At 31.8% G+C, this 20,449-nt stretch overlaps 2 protein-coding genes across 3 annotated transcripts in view; both read left to right on the forward strand.

Annotated features, from left to right (window-relative positions):
* Positions 1–2,327: 2,327 nt before the first annotated feature.
* LOC119833859 (juvenile hormone-binding protein-like) lies at positions 2,328–9,247 on the forward strand. The gene is made up of 5 exons (XM_038358063.1): positions 2,328–2,486; positions 5,709–5,937; positions 7,485–7,609; positions 8,009–8,161; positions 9,039–9,247. Exons 1-5 carry the CDS (start codon positions 2,429–2,431, stop codon positions 9,200–9,202), a joined length of 729 nt encoding a protein of 242 aa, XP_038213991.1. The 5' UTR covers positions 2,328–2,428; the 3' UTR covers positions 9,203–9,247.
* An 8,281-nt stretch (positions 9,248–17,528) lies between these two features.
* LOC119833910 overlaps positions 17,529–20,449 on the forward strand; it is a 10,480-nt gene continuing 7,559 nt past the window's right edge. For both annotated transcript variants that reach the window (XM_038358132.1, XM_038358133.1), the window contains exon 1: positions 17,529–17,867. In XM_038358132.1, the coding sequence (XP_038214060.1) occupies positions 17,765–17,867 (103 nt within the window). In that variant the 5' untranslated portion in view covers positions 17,529–17,764. The remainder of the gene's footprint in view (positions 17,868–20,449) is intronic.

Below are 20,449 nucleotides of genomic sequence, written 5' to 3' on the forward strand. Positions count from 1 at the left end.
CCGATTTCAAAAATTCTTTTACCGATATGTATGATCATTCGTCGGGCCATTAGTATAATACTCGTATATTAACAAAACATATAATTGTAAGTAGCCGTTTGCTTCGGTTTCACCCACGTTGACTCGAGTTAAAAAAAATATTTATTTAATAGTCACCAGTTTGGTAAGCAGTTAAAACTACATTGTACATTATAGATTGTTGAACCATTGGATGATTACACAAAATCTATCTGTTTTTCATAGTGCAGAAGACAGTATAATATAAAATAAAGCTTCTATTTATTTACGTTTGCTACAATGCGAGTCGTCTGACCCTCTCATAATATGTAAACAGTAAACAATCAATTAATATGTGAGATAATAAACACGTGTCGTATGTCATGAAAATACTGTTTCCATCGGAAAACAGATTTCCTCGCAACGCTGTTATTTGAATTTTATATAACGCGAGAATAACAAAAAATGCATACAATTTTATCAATTTTACGGTTGATTTATGGCTTTACTGTAACTACGCGTAAATCAACCTGACAATAATACTGTATAATCATAAATTATAACTAGTTGTTTTTAAGTTGGAAAATAAAATTATTATTCGTGTCGTACTTATTTGACGTTTTATAACATCCTACTAATCCTACTTATATTATAAATGCGAAAGTTTGTAAGGATGTGTGCGTTTGTTGATCTTTCACGCAAAAACTACTGAACCGATTGCAATGAAATTTGAAACGTAGACAGCTGGACAACTGGAATAACATACAGGCAACTTTTTATCCCGATATTCCTACGGGATGCGGACTTACGCGGGTGAAACCGCGGGGCGCAGCTAGTGATATATGTTTTTATTGTGAGACGAGCTTGAAGCGATTACTTCGATTAATGGATAGAGTATATTTTTACGAAAACAAAAATCGACAAACTGCCGCTAAGTGGTAACTAACGCTGCAAGTGGTTCTTTTACTAAACAAAATATTATTCGAATATTACCATTGTGTAATTAATAAACTCTTATTTTAAAGTGAAGAAAATTTTAAACTGAGTTTTAGTTCTACACTTCTACCTAAGTCTAGAAAATTTAAAAGTTAGCAAACGGGGGAGCAGCTTTTTATGCAACATAAAAAAATGATATAACGAATAAGAAAAGTGTATTTTGTGTTTGCCTGTGACTGCATATTTCTATCCTTCACCATTGCTTACCTACAATGTTACCAAACACGTGGAAGCATATTTACTTACAGTGCACAGGATAAAAATTATTTCGGATTGCTAAACTTTTTTATACAATAAAACTATTTAATAACACTAGTCTATTTCCCTTCGTTAAAGAAGTTCACTTTAAGAAAACCTTTGACAATAAACAATTTTATCCGTCGAGTGAATTCGTTCGGAGAACTCCTTTGTTAAACAAAAAATACGTAAAACGTTTGTTACCTTTGAAATTGTTTCCTTGTTAGCATTTAAAGAGTATTTATACTCCATAGACTTCTCCCTACTTCATTTAGACAGCACCAAAAGAAGATTCAATGAAGATAGTAAGTTATTTTTTGAATCTATCAATTATTCTCCACTTTTTAAAACAATGCTTCCAAGTTTTGCAGAAGGCATATTTATATTTTGAGAATATGGGAATAGAAATTGTTAATTTATTGTTTAATTTGAAAAGCCTTAGCAACAAACCGAGAACGCTGGAAGAAAGTACTGAGCACATGTTGAATATATTTTTTAGTTCTGGAATGCAAGTGAGAAGTTGGGTCGAAAAATCGATAAATGCTAGATTTTGTTTTAAATATAAATGCTACCAAGGTCTGAGTAACAGCGGTTTAAAAACATGTGATTTACTAACACTAACAAGATTAAAATATACAAAAAATATGATGACTCAGCATAAATTCCTAATCTCAGTACTTTCAGTTCACGGAGGTTCAAATGGTCATGCATTATGTTATTAACTTGAAATATAAAACAAAAAAAAACGTTATGCCATCTATCCATTATTGAATTTAAAATTTGACCAATCAAGAGAAAGTCCTAATGTAAACAAACTTATAATCACAAGATTGACGTTACATTGCGAGGGATCTAATTGGCCATTTATCATGAAACTATAATAGCGGACTTAGCAAAAATTATAGACAACAAAACCAGAAAGAACCGCTTCTAACGGGAATCGGGAAACAATTAACAATAGTCATACTAAACATTACCGATACCTATATCTTTTTCATGCATCAAATTCTCGAAGTTGTGACAATATTTTATACGATTATCGGTATTTACTTTACCGTGCTTGATAAAATGTGACCTATGTGACGGAATGCTCAATAACGACAATTATTTGCATTGCTGTAATCTAACGTATATAAAGTAAGTGTTTAGTTGGTTTATTCAGCCGTAATTGTGTCAGTAGTGGATCTGAGGAGCCAAGATGCTGTCAGCTCGTGTGTTGGTCTTACTCGTGTCCTGCTTAACTGTTTTTTGTGAAGGTAGGTTTGATAAGAACACTCGAATTGCGTTAGTTCTTATCAATGTTATTCTATTTTATCTATGGGTACGTAACGTTTTATATTGTTTATTTTTGAAAAAGCTTTAGCGAGGTATAATAAATATGAACTTAAAAATTATTATACGTAATAATTGGTTAAGATTGGAACTTTATTTATATCTTCTTTCTTATATAAGAAATTATGTTTTAATTAATACCAGCATTACCTTTTAAAATAATGAGATATTTCGGGCTTTAGTCGCTAAAATTGTTTTTAACTAAGAAAAAATGTTGGATGCTGTGGGTGTTTTTTAAGAGAATGATTTAAAACTAGAATTATATTATTAAAGAAATTCACCATAGTAACGATATGATTAGCTTTAATATTTGAAGTAAGTGTACCTTCTTTAAACTTGTAATTTTCTTAGCAATTTTACAAGAAATAACTACAACAATGCTTACCTTTACCCTACATTACCTTGGAAATTTAAAAAACTTAACTTTTAATCGTTATTACGAATCATTCATATGTATGTATGTATGTAAGCATTCTATTAATTTGTATCCATTTTAAATATATTTCATTATGGGTATGACGTACCTACTCTGTAATTCTCAAGAAAATAATAAAAACATGCTTCATATTTCTTTAACATTAACTAGTGGTCCACCCCCGCTTCACCCGCTACATATATAGCCTTTAGCCTTCCTCAATGTATGGATGGACCAGTGTTCAATAGACCAGTTGTTCCTGAGATTAGTGCGTTCAAACAAACAAACAAACTCTTCAGCTTTATAACGTACTTACTAAGAACTCAGACTATAATGTATTAACCAAAATGCAATTAAAAGATTAAAACAGTTTACGGTCAAGAGCGGTTATCATCACATCACATAATATTAAACCAACGTAAATTAATTTACTTTTCACACTATTTTAATACTTTTATCAATTGAGTTTCATTATCACGAATAACTGTTTCGAATAAGCAACACATTTTCATAAATTGTTTTTACACTTTGGGGTTTTCTTTTAATTCGAGATCATATCCTCTCGTATATTTTAAGATAACTTTTTGTTTTTGTTTCAAGGATTTAGCAGAAAATTGTTATAATTAAATTATTCACGTTAAGCTGGGCAAGGTTGTAGGTTTTTGAATAACAAATTGATGTATATATACTATTTAAACTAATACAAATATACTAATTCAAATATGACTCCAACAGGCTAATGTCTGGTTAGGGGGTTAATCAAAATCGGCGCTACAAGTCATTGTACATGCCGATTGTTTCTTTCCTTCTCTTATCGTATCATGGTGTGTTTTCATTTTTGAGTTTTTTTATTTCATAGTAGCTTTCATCAAAATTGCGTTGTTAAATAATATTTGTTTTTATTCGAATAAACCTATTATACTATGAACGTAATAGGAAGGTGTCAGGATCGGAGAGCAACACGATATGCTCTCTAAATTGCTCACTAGTGCGTATCAATTAAGTATCAAAGCTGTGTGTACCTGCTTTAATTATGGGAGCGTCAGCATCATCTCATAATCAGCCGGGTGTCATACCCATGCTAACGATTTTAGTGAGGGGAGCGTCCGCATACTATCTCGGTATCATCCGTTCACCTGAGTCCGAAGGAAATACTTTTTAGTAGTATACTCTATCGCCGCTGGCGCCTCACCGGTGTGGCAACGTCGCATGTTACGTACAGAGCCACCAGTAATCCGTGCATGCCACGTTATGGTGCTGATCGGTGACGGACCGATCCAGTGGGCATCGTCTCATACTTTTCAATACAAAGAATTTTTGTCTTACACCTTCCTGTTACGATCATAGTATGACAGATACGTTGTAGTGGGTAAAGCCCTTTGGACCTATCAAACCCTAGATTCCGGAACAAACAAATCAATTAGTTATCATTTAGCCAATATACATCAAGTGGATATTACTTCTTTTTATGAATGTTAATTTTTTTGTTGTGACCGACCTGCGATCTGAGGCAAATTGTTCCAAATAATCAATACGGATACAATATGACCTTAAGGAAATAGAAAAAACATGAACATAATCAATTAATGAAACCATTTTTTTTATATTTTAATCACAATACCTAAGTATACTACTTATAAACAAACTAAGGAAAAATTTAATCAACAGAAACATGGAAAAACCTCAATCATAAATTCAATCCAAGATTTAAATCAGAGCAATCAGTAAATGTTTAACAGGCTCAATGAACTTCAATGATTCGTCTGATAAACGCTCAGTGGCTTCAAGGTGTCAATAGAGTTAAATTGTCATTGATTATACACCAGACGTACAGCGGTCAAGGTCGAGAGAAGAATGAGGTTTCAGGTCACAGCTATAGATGACCATTGTATAATGAAACGACGCGTTAAAAGATCATAAAAGCCCTTTGACAGCTTTGCCAGCCAGCCAATACGAACGTTAGCTAGAAAACGTAATCTTAGCTAGAGTGTGAATTTGTTTTTGTATATTATTAATATAAAGATTAGTAACCATTCATAGTCCCAGATATCATGATGATAGATATAAGAGTTTAGTGTATAATATGGCCAAGTGCGGATCGATTTATATTAGCTATATATACTACTAGGAATTATTGAATGTTTATGCGTTTTTCTAGCCATTCATCGCACGGTTATACGGGAGAAGTTAATCTAAACTCATTAAATCACCACCGAATATTAATTTCTCTATATTTTTTGGATGTATCTACTATCTATACTAATTTTATAAAGCTGAAGAGTTTGTTTCTTTGAACGCGCTAGTCTCAGGAACTACTGGTCCGATTTGAAAAATTCTTTCAGTATTAGATAGCCCATTTATAGAGGAAATCTTTATATGCTATCATGTACATATTATATATCGTTATTTTCAATTGTATTATGTATGCATTCTTTTTTATGGTACATTACTTATATTTAGGTGTATGTATTTATAGTATTACCTTTTATATTTCACGGGTTTAAATTTTTACCTCTTTTTAGTATTTTTGTTTTCACATGTTCTGTTTGTTGCCTGAAATAGATCCCTTGTAAGTGAGTAAGGCCGTGCCGTATATTTTACCATAAGGTGATTTATCATCAGGCGAATCACCAGCTCATTTGCGCCGCTATGACATTAAAAATAAATGAATAAATAAGTAATTTCTTATTCATGATATACTTAACTTTAAATAAAACAATTTACATTTCAGATTCTTTTCTCTCACCATGTGACATAACCGACACGGAATGCCTGCGAAAGTCGACACAAACCTTTCTGGCGAAGACTGCAGCTGGCGTTCCAGAGTATGACATAAAAGCTATCGACCCACTTATAATACCATCGTTGGATATTCTATTCAATGAGGAGCTGGGAATGTCGAATCACTATAAAAACTTAACCGTAGTAGGATTGAAAAATCAACAATTATCTTCATTCAGGTTGGTATGACATATGTATACATATATTTTTTTATGTCATCGTCGGTAATGGAGCTGGTGGTTCGCCGGATGGTAAGCTACCACCGCCTATGAACGTTGGGGAGGCATAAGATCGGTTGCAGACCTGTTTAAATGTTAAGAAAGGATTGTCGAGAGGAAAAAAGGAAAGGTCTGGGAATGGGAAGGAAAAGGATATGGGCCTCCGGCTCCCTCACTCACAAAACGAAACGTAGTAGTGTGCTATTTCACGCCGGTCATCTGTGGGGTTGTGGTATTTCCCCGGTGCGAGTTGACCCAATTCGTGCCGAAGCGTGCACGACTGTATGTGGTAGTATAAAATAATTTCTTTAAGAATAAATTTCCAATTTCAAATATGCAAATATCAAAGTAAATATAAATACCTATACTGGTTCAATCTACGTATTCTGAGTTGGTTATATCAAATAATAAATATGTCCAAATGCTTCCTTACATAGTAACTGTGTTATAAAATTTTACAATGAAAAGCATATAGACCATTTAACTCTCTATCTATCGGCATTAGGGTAAAAGAAAATAGTAATAAAGCACAAAGGACTTTTAGACATAAACAATTGTGTAAAAACTCTCGTTTATAATTCCTTCGGGAGAAAACTGATTATTCATATCATCTGTCGGGGTATGGTTCCCGTTGCGAGCTGGCCCAATTCTTAGCGAAGCGTACTCGACTTCTAGATTCAATAAATGTGTTTACCTCAACAATGCAAAAGAAATGCAACGCCTACGTGTTTGTAATGTTGCTTCTTGATAACTACATGTACGTGAAAGACTCATAAAAAGCTGCAGGCGCTCATGTTTATTATTAAACAATAAAAACGCTAGAGGACGATTGCGGTGAATAAGGTTTTGATAAAATTTCTTTATTATATAGATTGCATTTTATGGTCTTATACGGAAAATAAATACGTCTTCCCTAAATAAAAGCATTAAATGTGATTAATTAGTTGGAGTTATGTTTATCTAGCTTGGAGCGAAACAAAACATTATAAGTATTATAGATTTTGTTTTTAAGGAATGAAAGCATGCGCTGATCGTTTACATATTTACTTACTATGTATATTGATTGAATTAGCCAGATCAAAGTTTATTATCATAGTGTAAAGGACAAATTAACTAACAACTCCTTTGGACTAAGATCTTTAGTTCATCTTTCGTGTTTGACTTCGACAACTACCGAATACTACATAATAATACCTATTCCTGCTACTCTATTAAGAAGGATATCTTTCCTAATATTATTAATATGTTATTATATTGTTATTGTATGTTTGTTCGTCTTTCTTTCACGTCGCACCGGAGCGATTTTATGAAATTATTTTTATATTTGGAGATGGTTAGGAGGCTAGAGAGTGACATAGGCCATTTGTTTCCGCGATGAAAAATCTTATTCCCCTTGGAATTTCCTTTGACTAAGCGGACAAAGTCTCGGAAATCTAGTGTTGCATAATATGGTTCTATGACGTGACATTCACATAATATGTGGGACTAATTTAGTATTTTGATTCCAGCTTAAATAAAGAAACGAAGGCCGTTGAATTGCAAACAAAGGTGAATCTCGTTATTTCTGGGGACATCACCCTTGAGGCGAAGAAAAAGGAAAAATCATTACCCGGCACCATTTCAATAAAAGGAAGTGAGTATAAATTGTATTAACGACACTGTTATTGCGACCCTTTAATTACATTGTTAAGGACTAAAATTACAACGTTGTATTTTAAGGATTTGTCTAGAGAGATCTAAAGAGTTAAGTCATTATAGTAAAATATTGGGGCAGTGTCTCATTAACTTTGTTTAAAAAAGGTATTAGTTAGACTTCTAAATGATCTACTAATGTTAGTCACCTACGCCTTTGTATGTAGTAGGTATGTTGTTGAAAGTCCGTTGATTTAATCGTCCATAATATAGTTACTAATTCATAACAGTTATGAATCATGATCAATTCCATAAAATCATTAAAGATAAATGGTAATGCCGTGTAAAACTATGTTATGACGATTCAAAAGTACCACAACAATTTTAATTATTTCCACAGGTGCGTTGTGTACAGCCAAGTACAACTACAATTTCCAAACCGATGACAAGGGTGTATCGCATTTTGTATTGGGCCCAGAAATAATTACCTGCGACCCTATTGGAGATCCTGATTTGCAATTGAACCCTGAATTAGTAAAGGATATCAAAGAAGGTAATAATAATCAGTTTTGACGTAAGATTCTTGCAACCGCTACCTATAGTATGAGTTGATCGCAGCAATCTAATCCAGCTCATGGTTCTTATAATATTCTCTTCGCGCCTGGATATATATGGCAATAACTAAGGGATCATGTACAATGGTAAAAGAGTATTTGAAATCGGTCTCGTAGCTGTTCCTGAGATTCGTGCGTTCAACCAAACGACCTCTTCAGCTATATATCGTGCCCATAGATCGAAAAGTCACAAAGTCGAAAAATTGCCAAAATGAGTTATTAATGTCACTAAAACAACCTTTTTTCTCTAAATATCTGTTTTACTATAGTTCTGTAGCTGTCTTAGTTTCCAATTTACGAAGTGTGAAAAGTAAGTAAATCCTATTGTGTGATCCTGCCGGGAAATACGAGAAATAACTAATATTGTTTAATTATTTTATAGTATTCAAAAATGTACGTAACGCGAAACTAAAACGATTTAATTATTTTTTCCATTTAATTTATAATGCATTTATACGCCTTTAGTTAAAATAAAGTCACTAAAAAGATTTAGTAAGTTTTTGAATTGAATAAATTGGTTCAGTACCATGTAAAACGTAATTGACCTCATACGATAATATATAGTTTTACTGTATTATTTGTAGAGATACGACACGTAGGCAGGATTGTCCTTAAACATACGATTGTTTTTCTTGATGTCACTGACATACAGTAACATAATACTTACTTACTACGTACGTACGTATACGTACTTAAAAAATGTTGAACTGATCCAAACTTAAGCATTATTTACCATGCATTCTCTGGATCGAATCCGCATTGAAACGCCTTTTTTAATCACTTTTTTAAATACAAGTTACGTATTACCATTTTCAGCAACCGATTTAAAAGAAGAAAAGGTATATTGGGGCTCACACAGGGAGGAAAATTATAAGAAGATCTTTTGTAGCATCGTCGGAGAGGCGTATGTAACAGTCGTGCACAATATTAGAGCGGCCGCCAAAGTACTGCCCAAGGAAGCATTCTTGAAGGACCTTTGAAGTATTTTCATTCTTTTGTAAAATAAATAATATTGTTTCATCTCGCTTGTGATCTTTTTTAAAAGGTACCTTTCAACTTCATCAGTCTGAACGTAAGAAGCAATGTGAGACGAATTTTTATTATACATTTTTTTAATTGCTTGTAATTGTTATTTCTAAATGAATGAATAGACATATAATTTAATATCCAAATCTAAGATGAAAACTTGATAGGCTTATGAAGCTAGCTAGCTAGAATCCTAGAAAATAAACTATGTGTTATTTCAGAACATATTCACTATTCATACGACAAATTTCAAAAATATCCGCGTGATGATTTCGCGATACAATTTTTATATTTAAAGTAAGTAGGATAAGAGAAGATATGCTTAATACTCGTTGGTTTCTAATCTTGAAATACTACCACCGAACCTACGGTTAATACAGTAAATGAAATTAAAACTAATTCAATTTTTGAATGTGGTCATGAACAATATACGAATAATATGCGAAGGATTCGAGCACGTTGCGACACGACTTGACACCAGCTCGCGCCAGGGAAGGTACTACACTTCAAGGATAAGCTTGAATTAGCATAACATACATTTTGTTTCATTGCGATGAGGGGGGGGGGGCGATGATGATCTGGACATCCTTTTCCATTTCTTCATTCTTCCCATCTTTCAATCTTCATCATCACTCCTTTCCTCATCCCTTCTCCCTTTAATGCGAGTAACGCATTCATTCCCTGATCGCTTACCATCTCACGTTTGGCGACCCACGATGACACAAAACAAAAAAAAAAAATACATACCTCTCTAACGGTCATATTGACCCTAAAACAATTTTCTTGTGAGAAAATATGGACAAAATACTCAGACGTCACTGTTTTGTTAAACGGATGCGTTAAAATAAATAAAATAACATTTGCATAAAAATCTACACATAAGTCTCGTTGATAAGGTATTTGAGTGCAGTCAATAACCTTTGCAAGTTTAAGAAGGTATGTATTATGGTATCATGCGATAGTAAGCAATGTCGCGAATTGTATCGGAAATAAGTAAAAATTGTTTTCTCTTTAATCTTAATGCTCCATGTTACAATATTTAATAATTTAACAATAATGACATAACATCCGATTTTCCTACCGAGATGTTTTGATGCCATTAAACAATTCTTTAACATTTAAAAACTATCCACCTTTACTATGTTACCTACTCAAAAAGCGCTTCGCAATAGTGTGGCTGTGGAATGTACCTAACGCTGGAGGAGAAAATGTTACAATAATTGTCTATACCCAATAAACGATATTATTATTATTAAAAAAAATGGTTGCCAGTAAAGTCGGTTTTACGGGCGAAGATTTTACGTGACAACGTCTTTTTCTCGGTAGAATATTTATTGATATGAATATTATTAAATTGCACAATAGGAACAAGGAATTGAATGAAAATAAGAATTGCACAAATTTTAACTATAGAAAATATGTTTTGTTTACTAAAAAGACAGAGACTTCAAAAAGATTCAATGCGCCTAATTCTCTAGTGCTGCGCGCGCGGTGGACCGATCATAGTTCGGTGACTCATCGTAACGTTACCGGGCGTTACACTTTTTCATGAATGACTACCGAGCCGCAACCTAATTTAAGACGTTGTCACGTCAACAAACGTATTTTCATTAAAAATTGTTAAAAAAAAAACGACTCATCCAGCAATAACCTTTGATTCAAAATACATGGCACAAGAATATACCCCCCGTGTAATGACAGCCATGTCATTCATTTATCAATTACGATGTTTAAAAAGTGGCCATTCAAATGCGGTACTAAAATACCGTTAAAATGAAATCAAATCACGTACATTACTGAGATAATAAAACATTTATTATTATTAAGAAGTGTGTGATACATAATTTGCATAACATCTCATTAAAATGTTGAGAGATGTAATAAAGATAAACTATTATAAATAACTTTTGAATGTCTATCAATAATATAAGTATTAGCATATTTTTTGAAAACCTTATAATTTTTAACTATACCGTTATTTAATAAATCATCTGGCTCAATTCAACAACAACATTGAACGAATGCTTATTCTTTAGCAGACTGATATTTTAATGTGACTTATAAGTAAACCTAACTTTTTGCCCACGGCTTCGCTGCTGATAATTTTATGTAATCGCACGAAATTTGATCTCCACACAAATTGTTTTTCCCTAGTTCATCTTTATAAGGATTGGTAAAGTATTAACTCGTAGGATTTACGTCTTCTAAATTCTAACATCAAAAATATACCAAGTCCCATTAAATACAGCTTTCTGGTATTTATCTTTACGATGTCCACCGATTCTAACAGTAAACAGGGCAGCACCCACACATGCATACATATCATCGCTCAGAAATAAGAAAGCGCGATTTGATAAAAATCCATTGATTGTACAAAAATATAAAGCACTACCCAATTACTATGTATCTTGAAGTATAATTTGAGAAGAAATTACAATGATTTCCCTATATAAGCATGGTCTTTAATAGTGATAAGAAATGTTTAGAGATGCGTTTGTGTATTTTTTCTATCGTATCAAATTGTAGCATTATATTTTCAACATATAATTAAATAAATTAATCTTAAATTTAATGCAATGGTACACAATATACTATAAGGCATTACAAATCACGCTCATACTCTTTAATAAAATTAATCGTTAGTCAAAATAAATATCTCATAATGTCAAACGCTATAATATGATAATAAATCGGACTAAAGAACTGAACCGAAAAAAAAGTTATCTTTTGGGTTTTATTGTGACGTCATACATTCCTTTCCGCTATATCATTTACTTTTTTAATATTATTTGACATTTATATTTCAAACAATGGTTAAACATGCAGCCGGGGAGGTCCCACACAGATGGAGATATTCGACCGTTAATTAAAATGTTGTGGTTTTCCTTGGACAAAAATTGCATTATTGACGATTCTTTTTAATTTTATTGTAGCACGACACAGATTAAAAATGCTAGATCATTATCGGTTGACATTTCGAATTATTATATTTTTAAAGAATGAGGTTTGACAACACTGAATGTTAAATAATTAATACTTTTGAAACTAATGAATACAAAAATAATTGTTATATCGAAGTATTTTCAAATATATTAAATAAATGTTACGTACTTACTTAATTATTTTGGTTTTTTAATTTAATTTTAATTAAATTTATCGTGGCATTGAAAAACTTTTAAAGAGTGTGTAATTTTGAAATATTCTCCTATAAAACTAAATTTATTTTTAATTTCAAAACTTTTAAAAGTATTAAATAATAGTACATGAATAAATGTACATTACTATTATTTTTTAAATAACGAATTATCTATGTTAAATTTATTAAATAAAATGGTAACAGGATATTATATAAATAAACACATAATTAAATAAAAAATAGCTTACAAGTGACAAACGTAATGGATACTGTAATATAGTTTTAATTTCACTCGATAAAGGGCTCCCAAAATACCTTGTTTGCGCTTTTTTGGAAGATAATATATCTGTAACTTATTAGTTATTCGAGTACATCACTACTACACAAAGTATCATCAATATCTGTTCAGTGGTTTACGATTGAAAGAGTATTAAAAAACATACATCGATATACGTTCTCACAAGCTTTCGCGTTTTCACTATTCCAAGATTATACACCAGGGCCCAGTAACTTGCTTGCAAATGTTTACCGAACATTTTATAATTAAGATAGGTATCTGACCTCAGTTTTAGTCTACCAACAAAATTTATTTATTTAAAAAATATAATATGTAACCTGATACACAGTACACAGCGGTGCTCTTTGAATGTTAAATAACTGACAACTCATTTCATTTCACGGCAGATTTTAGGAATTCCGTCAGGATTTTGGGTTTTGATTTACTTTTAAGTACTTTTATGGTATGTGTTAATGTCAGGAGATAAAATTATAGGATTTACTTCGTTTCTTTACTCATACATACAGTTCTCATAAATATAAATATTGCATCTCTATCAAAAGTAAATAATAAGCTTCCTCGTGTTAGTTTTAACAGAAATATCTATAGGAATTTATAGGTAGATAGATCGGTACATGTATAATTGGAGTTTCGCGAAGTGACAAACTACTTTTGATCTTCTGATCCCCATGCAATAGCATTAGATCCAAATATGATATCTTAGGAATAATGACCATATATCCATAGTAAATATATACCAAACATGTATCCACCAAAATGGATCAACGGAGATGAATCTAATCTACGACCATTTACCGTATCATGCTATTCAGTAACAAATTTAGTAAAAGCACTTCAAGCAAAATAGTGGTAATACGTTTGTACATGTGATCATGATCATAGAGATAAAAAAAATAATAATTAATAAAAAATGTAAATTCTCAAACTTATGACGAAATAGAAAACTAAATCCAAGTTGAAGTATAAAGTAGCACACGATCACACATACACACACACGCATATGTAAACACACTTCTTTTATTATATCTTACTCATTTATAATTGAGAACTTTATGACTGTCACTGCATAGGATCACTTTGGGGTTTCGGCGCTGCGTGCTGTATTACAGGCCTCGGATTAGTGCGAGTAAAGGCTATTTTTTATAGTATAGTATATATTTATCCTATTACTATATGCTACTATAAATAAATACAATAACTATATTATACTATAAGTAATACGATAAATATATACAATAACTCAATATATAAAAGTACTTTTAAACCATCCAGATCATTCGTAAATTTATGCTATATCGACTTATGCTGCTGTATATGAAAAAGCATATTACTCTATTAATGCCGTCTTTTATTGCCTTCTTTATGGACGAATGTTTATAACCTAAACATAGCTATATACCAAAAATATGGCACAATGATTTAATGCCCAACTAGTCATAAATAATGATCGAATAATCCAATGGTTGATTATCTTATGTAGATTAATAGATATAAATATTTTAAAAATTCATTAAAATACATTTAAAGCAATCAGAAATGTTAAATCATAATATTTACTCAAAAAATTAAACAAAAGGTTAGGGTTATTGTGATTTTCATACCACATTCTATTTATAAGATCATTAAACTAGATTTAAATATTGAGTATTGTTAGAATTGCTCCTATAACACGATATATACCACTGTACACTGCGTTGCGCCCCGGAATCACTCGTGGTACATATATAGCTTATAACTTTCGTCAATAAATGGGCTATCTAACACTGAAAGAATTTTTCACATCGGACCAGTAGTTCCTGAGATTAGTACGTTGAAACAAACAAACTCTTCAGCTTTATAATATTAGTATAGATTAAATAAACATTGCAGACCCAATAGTATTTTTTTTCTAAAATATCGATTTTGTTAAAACAATAGAATCGTTAATAATTGAGTGCCTACCCACTTTTGTCTCGTGGTTTCCACGCGTTAGTCATACCAATTACAATTAGTAATTTGCTATTAAGTAAGCCTTGGTAAATAAGTATCCACTGATTAGATTATTTGGCTTCAAAAACATCGAATAAAACGAATAATTAAACTAATAACGTTTTTTTTTTCTATACGTGGCTATTGAAACAAAATGTCTGTATCATCATCATCAGCCCATATATGTTCCCACTGCTGGGACACAGGCCTCCTATTAGGGTTCAGGCCATAATCCACCACGCTGGCCAAGTGCGGGTTGGCAGATGTCACATGTCGTCGAACTTTTAATTCTTGGACATGCCGGTTTCCTCACGATGTTTTTCCTTCACCGTTTAAGCCGTAAATGTCTGTATGCCATAGAAAAATCTCTATACACATAACTTTTTTTTGTGTGTTCATTCTCATACTCTTCTATAACGATTGGACCGATTCTCATATAACCTTTTGTACATATCGGGTAGATATGAAAATCGGCCAACATCTAATTTTCATGCCCCTTAACGATTAGTTTATAGCAGAACAGCGTTTGCCAGGGTCAATCAGTATTTATATAAAACGTTGTCTGGATAATTTCGCTTGATTACTACGATTATTATTGTTTCTCAATAACATCAAAACTGCTGTACCGATAATGATACGTGGAAATGTTGTGTCTCACCATAACAATAATGATGGTTTTGTTGAATTTAATGGCAGGTGAAACCGCAGGCCACGTTTAAGTTTAACCACAGATAACATATACTAAACTAGTTTAATGTGGGTATTTGCAAAATCGCCGTTGATTAAAATCACTGTAATGCTTCGTCTATAAAATTAAATAAAAATTTGATGACCATGACTCAATTTTTTTTCGACCCACATCTCTGACCAATTTTCACCAAACGTAGCTAACAGTGCAAGGCAACTGGCTAACAGATAAAACACATCGAAATTAATCCATTCGTTTGAAAACGATACAACAGACAGACAGGCAAACAGCATCGACGTCAAACTTATAACAACCCTCATTTTGAAAGTAACTAATATTACTGCCTTGAAAATATTACATCTTTGGACGTAATTCGTTTCTTAAACAGTCTTAGTAATACATAAAACCAATTTTGCAATCAAAGTTCTTTCACAATATATAACAATTCACCCACACATATTAGGAAATATAGTATTCAATCAATAATAAATTATGCTTTTAAATCTAATACCCACAGCATAGGTCAAATAGCGAATAGATACGATATGAACTAAAATTTTGTCTAAACCTTGAGACGGTACGGGAGGTCTTTCAATTTAGTATTAGAACCATTTATAGCTAGCTATTATTGTGATTCATTTTTGACGATTAAATGTTTAGAAACTATCTTATTAAATATTTTTTGGTCGACATCAAAAAAGGAGGTTCTCAATTCAGTTGTATTTTTTTGTGATTGTTACCTTTTGACTGGGTGTGTCGATTATGATACGTTTTTTCATCCTACTAGTCCTACTATCCTACTAATATTATCCAAAAGTTTGTAAAGATGTGTGTGTTTGTTACTCTATCACGCAAAAACTACTGAACCGACTGCAATGAAATTAAATACCTAGATAGCTGAACAACTGGAATAACATATAGGCAACTTTTTATCCCGATATTCCTACGGGATACGGACTTACGCGGGTGAAACCGCGGGGCGCAGCTAGTTTGTATATAAACATATAGTAGGTGCCATCCGTGTGGTCCCATTTAGATTTAATGTAGTTCTAAAAATTTGTTTGTGGTTTAGTTTTTTTTATAACAATTTAAACTGTTGTCATACAAATAGTTGTTCTCTTTCTTATTTAAAAAAAGAAATTCTATTAAAAAATGTACATATGATGATACGAAAATTGATACGAAATGATACGAAAATTGCCCATTAATATTTTTAAGATCAACAGCTTTAAACAGATATCAATTATTGTCCATACTATTTTACCTTTAAATGAAAAACCTCATAATGTAGAAGGATATAATAATTTTAAGTATGCTTCAGGTAAGTAGTTAGTTTTTTAAATAAACTAACCAATGCAAATTATGAAGCTATTTTCATGCCAATTAATTAGCCTAGCAAATAAACCGTAACAAACGCAAAGAGCATACTTTAATTACTATTAAGAAGAACCACGGTTATGAAAATAAATAATATTAATATCAGGCAACTCATTGCCGACGACGCCATAAAAAAAGATCTTATTTAACCATGCTCACAGAGGACGAAAATTTCACTTATAGCATATGCTACGATATGAAATATTACGATGTATCTATTCTTTAATATTGATACAATGATTAATCTTCAAACAGTACAAAAAGGCCAAACCTGCCTCATAACACACCAAACCTTATTAAATCAAATATTTCTAACAATAAGGTTAAAAAAAATAGTTGGTAACCTATCAAACAATTATAATATATCTATAATCTGTAAACAAACTAAATAAATAGCATTAACACAAAAAAACCTTTCAAAAATATTTTTTACCGACTGCGCCCCGCGGCTTCACCCACGTGAGTCCGTATCCCGTAGGAATATCGGGATAAAAAGTTGCCTTTATGTTATTCCAGTTGTCCAGCTATCTACGTACCAAATTCTATTGCAATCGGTTGAGTAGTTTTCCGTGAAAGAGTAACAAACACACACACATCCTTACATACTTTCGCATTTATAATATCAGTAGGATATGGGTATATCGCAATTATTATTTTCATGATTAAAATATCCATGACGTTTCATTAATCACAAGCCTATGATAATATCAAGTAAGTATCTAAATATGACAAAATTATTCAAATTACAATACGCCATTCACTAAAGGTATTTCCTCAGTCTTCTACACTATGCAAGACCAAGCCTTTATCAACGCATAACATTGTAGGTATCAACATACAGCTAACGCAATTTTCGTCGTCTTATAACGCAGAACCTCGCTATGGTAGGGATGACTTTAAAAATGTAAAATTGGATTAAAACCGTGACCTATAACGGAACCATCGGATGGCAATCACTCCTTGTTGTTGCTTGCTTTAAAAAAAAACTCAGTATATAAAAGTGGTGCGGTGAGACGGTCCTTTTTCGCAAACTTGGAGGCTGCGTCGAGATGTATCTCAAATGTTCGCGTGGTGTGGTCGCACTGACTATATATTTGTGTTGTGTGCATTTTTGTGTCGGCCAGTTTCTAACGTTTAGAAACTATGAACCTGGTAAGTGTATCTATTGAATAAGTTTTTTATTACTTTTTTCATAACAACTATATATGTTTATATGGGTATTGTGATAGTTTGAGAAATTTTTACCACAAGTAATTAATTAAATTTTTTGAACTAAGCTTAATTTAGATACCTATATAAAAAGATTTTATATGTTCATCGCTAAATTAATACAGCAATCTATATTATAACTGTCTGGAAGAAATCGCTCTAAGCGATAAGACCGCCTATTGTAAACTTTTACCTATTTGTCTCTTTACTTTTTTGCGTCTGTTAAATAAGTGCAATAAAGAATAAATAAATAAATAACTATACGCAATTATGAAGTATTTTTATTCCGCGTCCTATAAACGTAATTTATATTTTTCACTATTATCAAGTTGTGCTATTCATTTAATTTGTTAGTTGAGTAGGTGTGGTATTTACAATCAACGTTTTCTTTTATTTAATTACAATATCAATAAACTTAAAAGTGTTGTTACTTCCACCGCGTCTGTTTATAAATCTAATTTTAAGACAATAATATTTAAAAATTAAATAAAATATGAAATACATATGAATTGTTATAGCTTGTATGTATAATTATAGTTCATATTTTTATTCTCTGTAATAATCATACATGCTTTTATTTATTTTAATGATCAATCGAGAATATAAAATAAATTAATAGATGTATAAATTATAGTAAATTTAATATTTAAAATATTAACTTTCTTATGAACTAGCAGCTTCACCCAGATGGTCAATAAATCCTTACAAACGTTCATCCCTAGTAGGGGCAGTATTTATCAAACGCGTTCTTAGGAAATGCTACATCATAATTGCTATTTGCCTGCCAACATTTAGTCCATCGGCCCAATAGTTTGGGCTGTTCGTTGATATATCAGTGATTCGGTTACCTTTCCTTTAAATATTAGGATGTTATATCTTAAAATCGCATGTACAAGCTCCGTCTCATAAACCGTTTCTCAGAAACTAGAACAAATTAAAATGGGACCACACGGAGGCACCAGCTTTCAAATAGAATAGAACCATCAAAATCAGTTCACCGAGTCAAAAGTTAAAAATAAACCGTGGATATAAGAGCCTCTTGTATTTTTGAAATAAATCATTGAAAATTTCACAAATATCTCTCTCTTTATGAATTCACTTCACTAGATTATATAAAATATTTGTATTTGTGATTTGCAATAAATGAATTAATGAAGTGGGTGTGCAAATTTCAATAACTGGATTTCGGGTTCAGGTTATATTGGATTATTTGAATATTTTATTTATACATAGTTGCATTATTTCAAATATTGATTTAGTATGTAATTGTTAAAAATGATAAAATAATACAAAAGAAAAACATTTTTATGTCAAATTAAGGGTTAGTACAGACTATAGAATTTTTGTTATCTTTGCTTATGGTGACAACAGTTTTTGGGTCGGGTATGCCCTAGACCTTATAACAAACCCAATGTAGTATCTACTGTTTAGTTATCCATAGTAGCAGTCATTATAAAGAGCTTTTTGCTACTATAATAAATTTTATTGATCATAAATAAGGGTGTGGTTGCCAGTAAGCTAATCGGAATGTTTGAGTTCGCCGACTCTCTGCATGCCGAATTCACACACATCTAGCTTTAAATACTATTCGATTTTGATTGTCTGCTTATTTATTGCATAATATTCAAATTAAAAATCTCATTTAATCATGCACATCCGGATTGACGAGACGAATGAAGCAACTTTTCCCTATGGGTTTTTCCTCAGTAATGTGTCATTCTAAATACTATACCCATAATTTATTCATAAACGTAATTTACGTATCAATTACGTATAGACTGGCAACTTTATTTTTTAATATAACATCAGCTTTCAACTTCACAATTGAAGAACATTTTAACGGACTTAAAAAAAAGGATGTTTTGTGTCTGTTACTCATAACTTCTTACTTCTTTGGTGAACCCATTTTGATGATTCGTATTCAATATCTGTTACGTGCCTCAAATTTAGTGTTTTGTTAAAAATATTTATTATCCCGCGGCAACTGGTTTTTATGTACCTAACTATATAATTAATTTCTTGAATATCGAATCATGCAAATATTTAGTAGATACGCAAATATTGCATCGGATGACCTCGTGCAAAAGCAACAATTTCAAATAAATAAATATATGGCTCACCGCTCAAAATTTCATAATTCATGATTTCGTCGAAAAGACAATAAAATTTAAATTATACCGCTCATACGAAGATATTGTATGTAATGTTATGTTAATGTGCGGTTTACAAAGCATTTGTAAAATTAAATTTAACACTGAAATTATTTTGTTTGCTCACACTAATAACACTTAACTGTAACATACTGTAATCCGCATATAAGTTGAGATTATAATTAATTTGTATAAACGGACTATACTGATACCGAATGCTTAGTACTAACCTACGTTTTATTTTATATCCATAGATTGATAACCTATCACCTGAGGCATGGTTTTAAGACCTATACGTAAATTACGTCTGTAAAGCTAGAAAGGTCAAGTCGGCAGAATCACTCGAATTATATCTCAAAATTTAGTGCTCATTTA

Source organism: Zerene cesonia, chromosome 18 (assembly GCF_012273895.1).
Source record: "Zerene cesonia ecotype Mississippi chromosome 18, Zerene_cesonia_1.1, whole genome shotgun sequence".
Lineage (NCBI taxonomy): Eukaryota > Metazoa > Arthropoda > Insecta > Lepidoptera > Pieridae > Zerene > Zerene cesonia.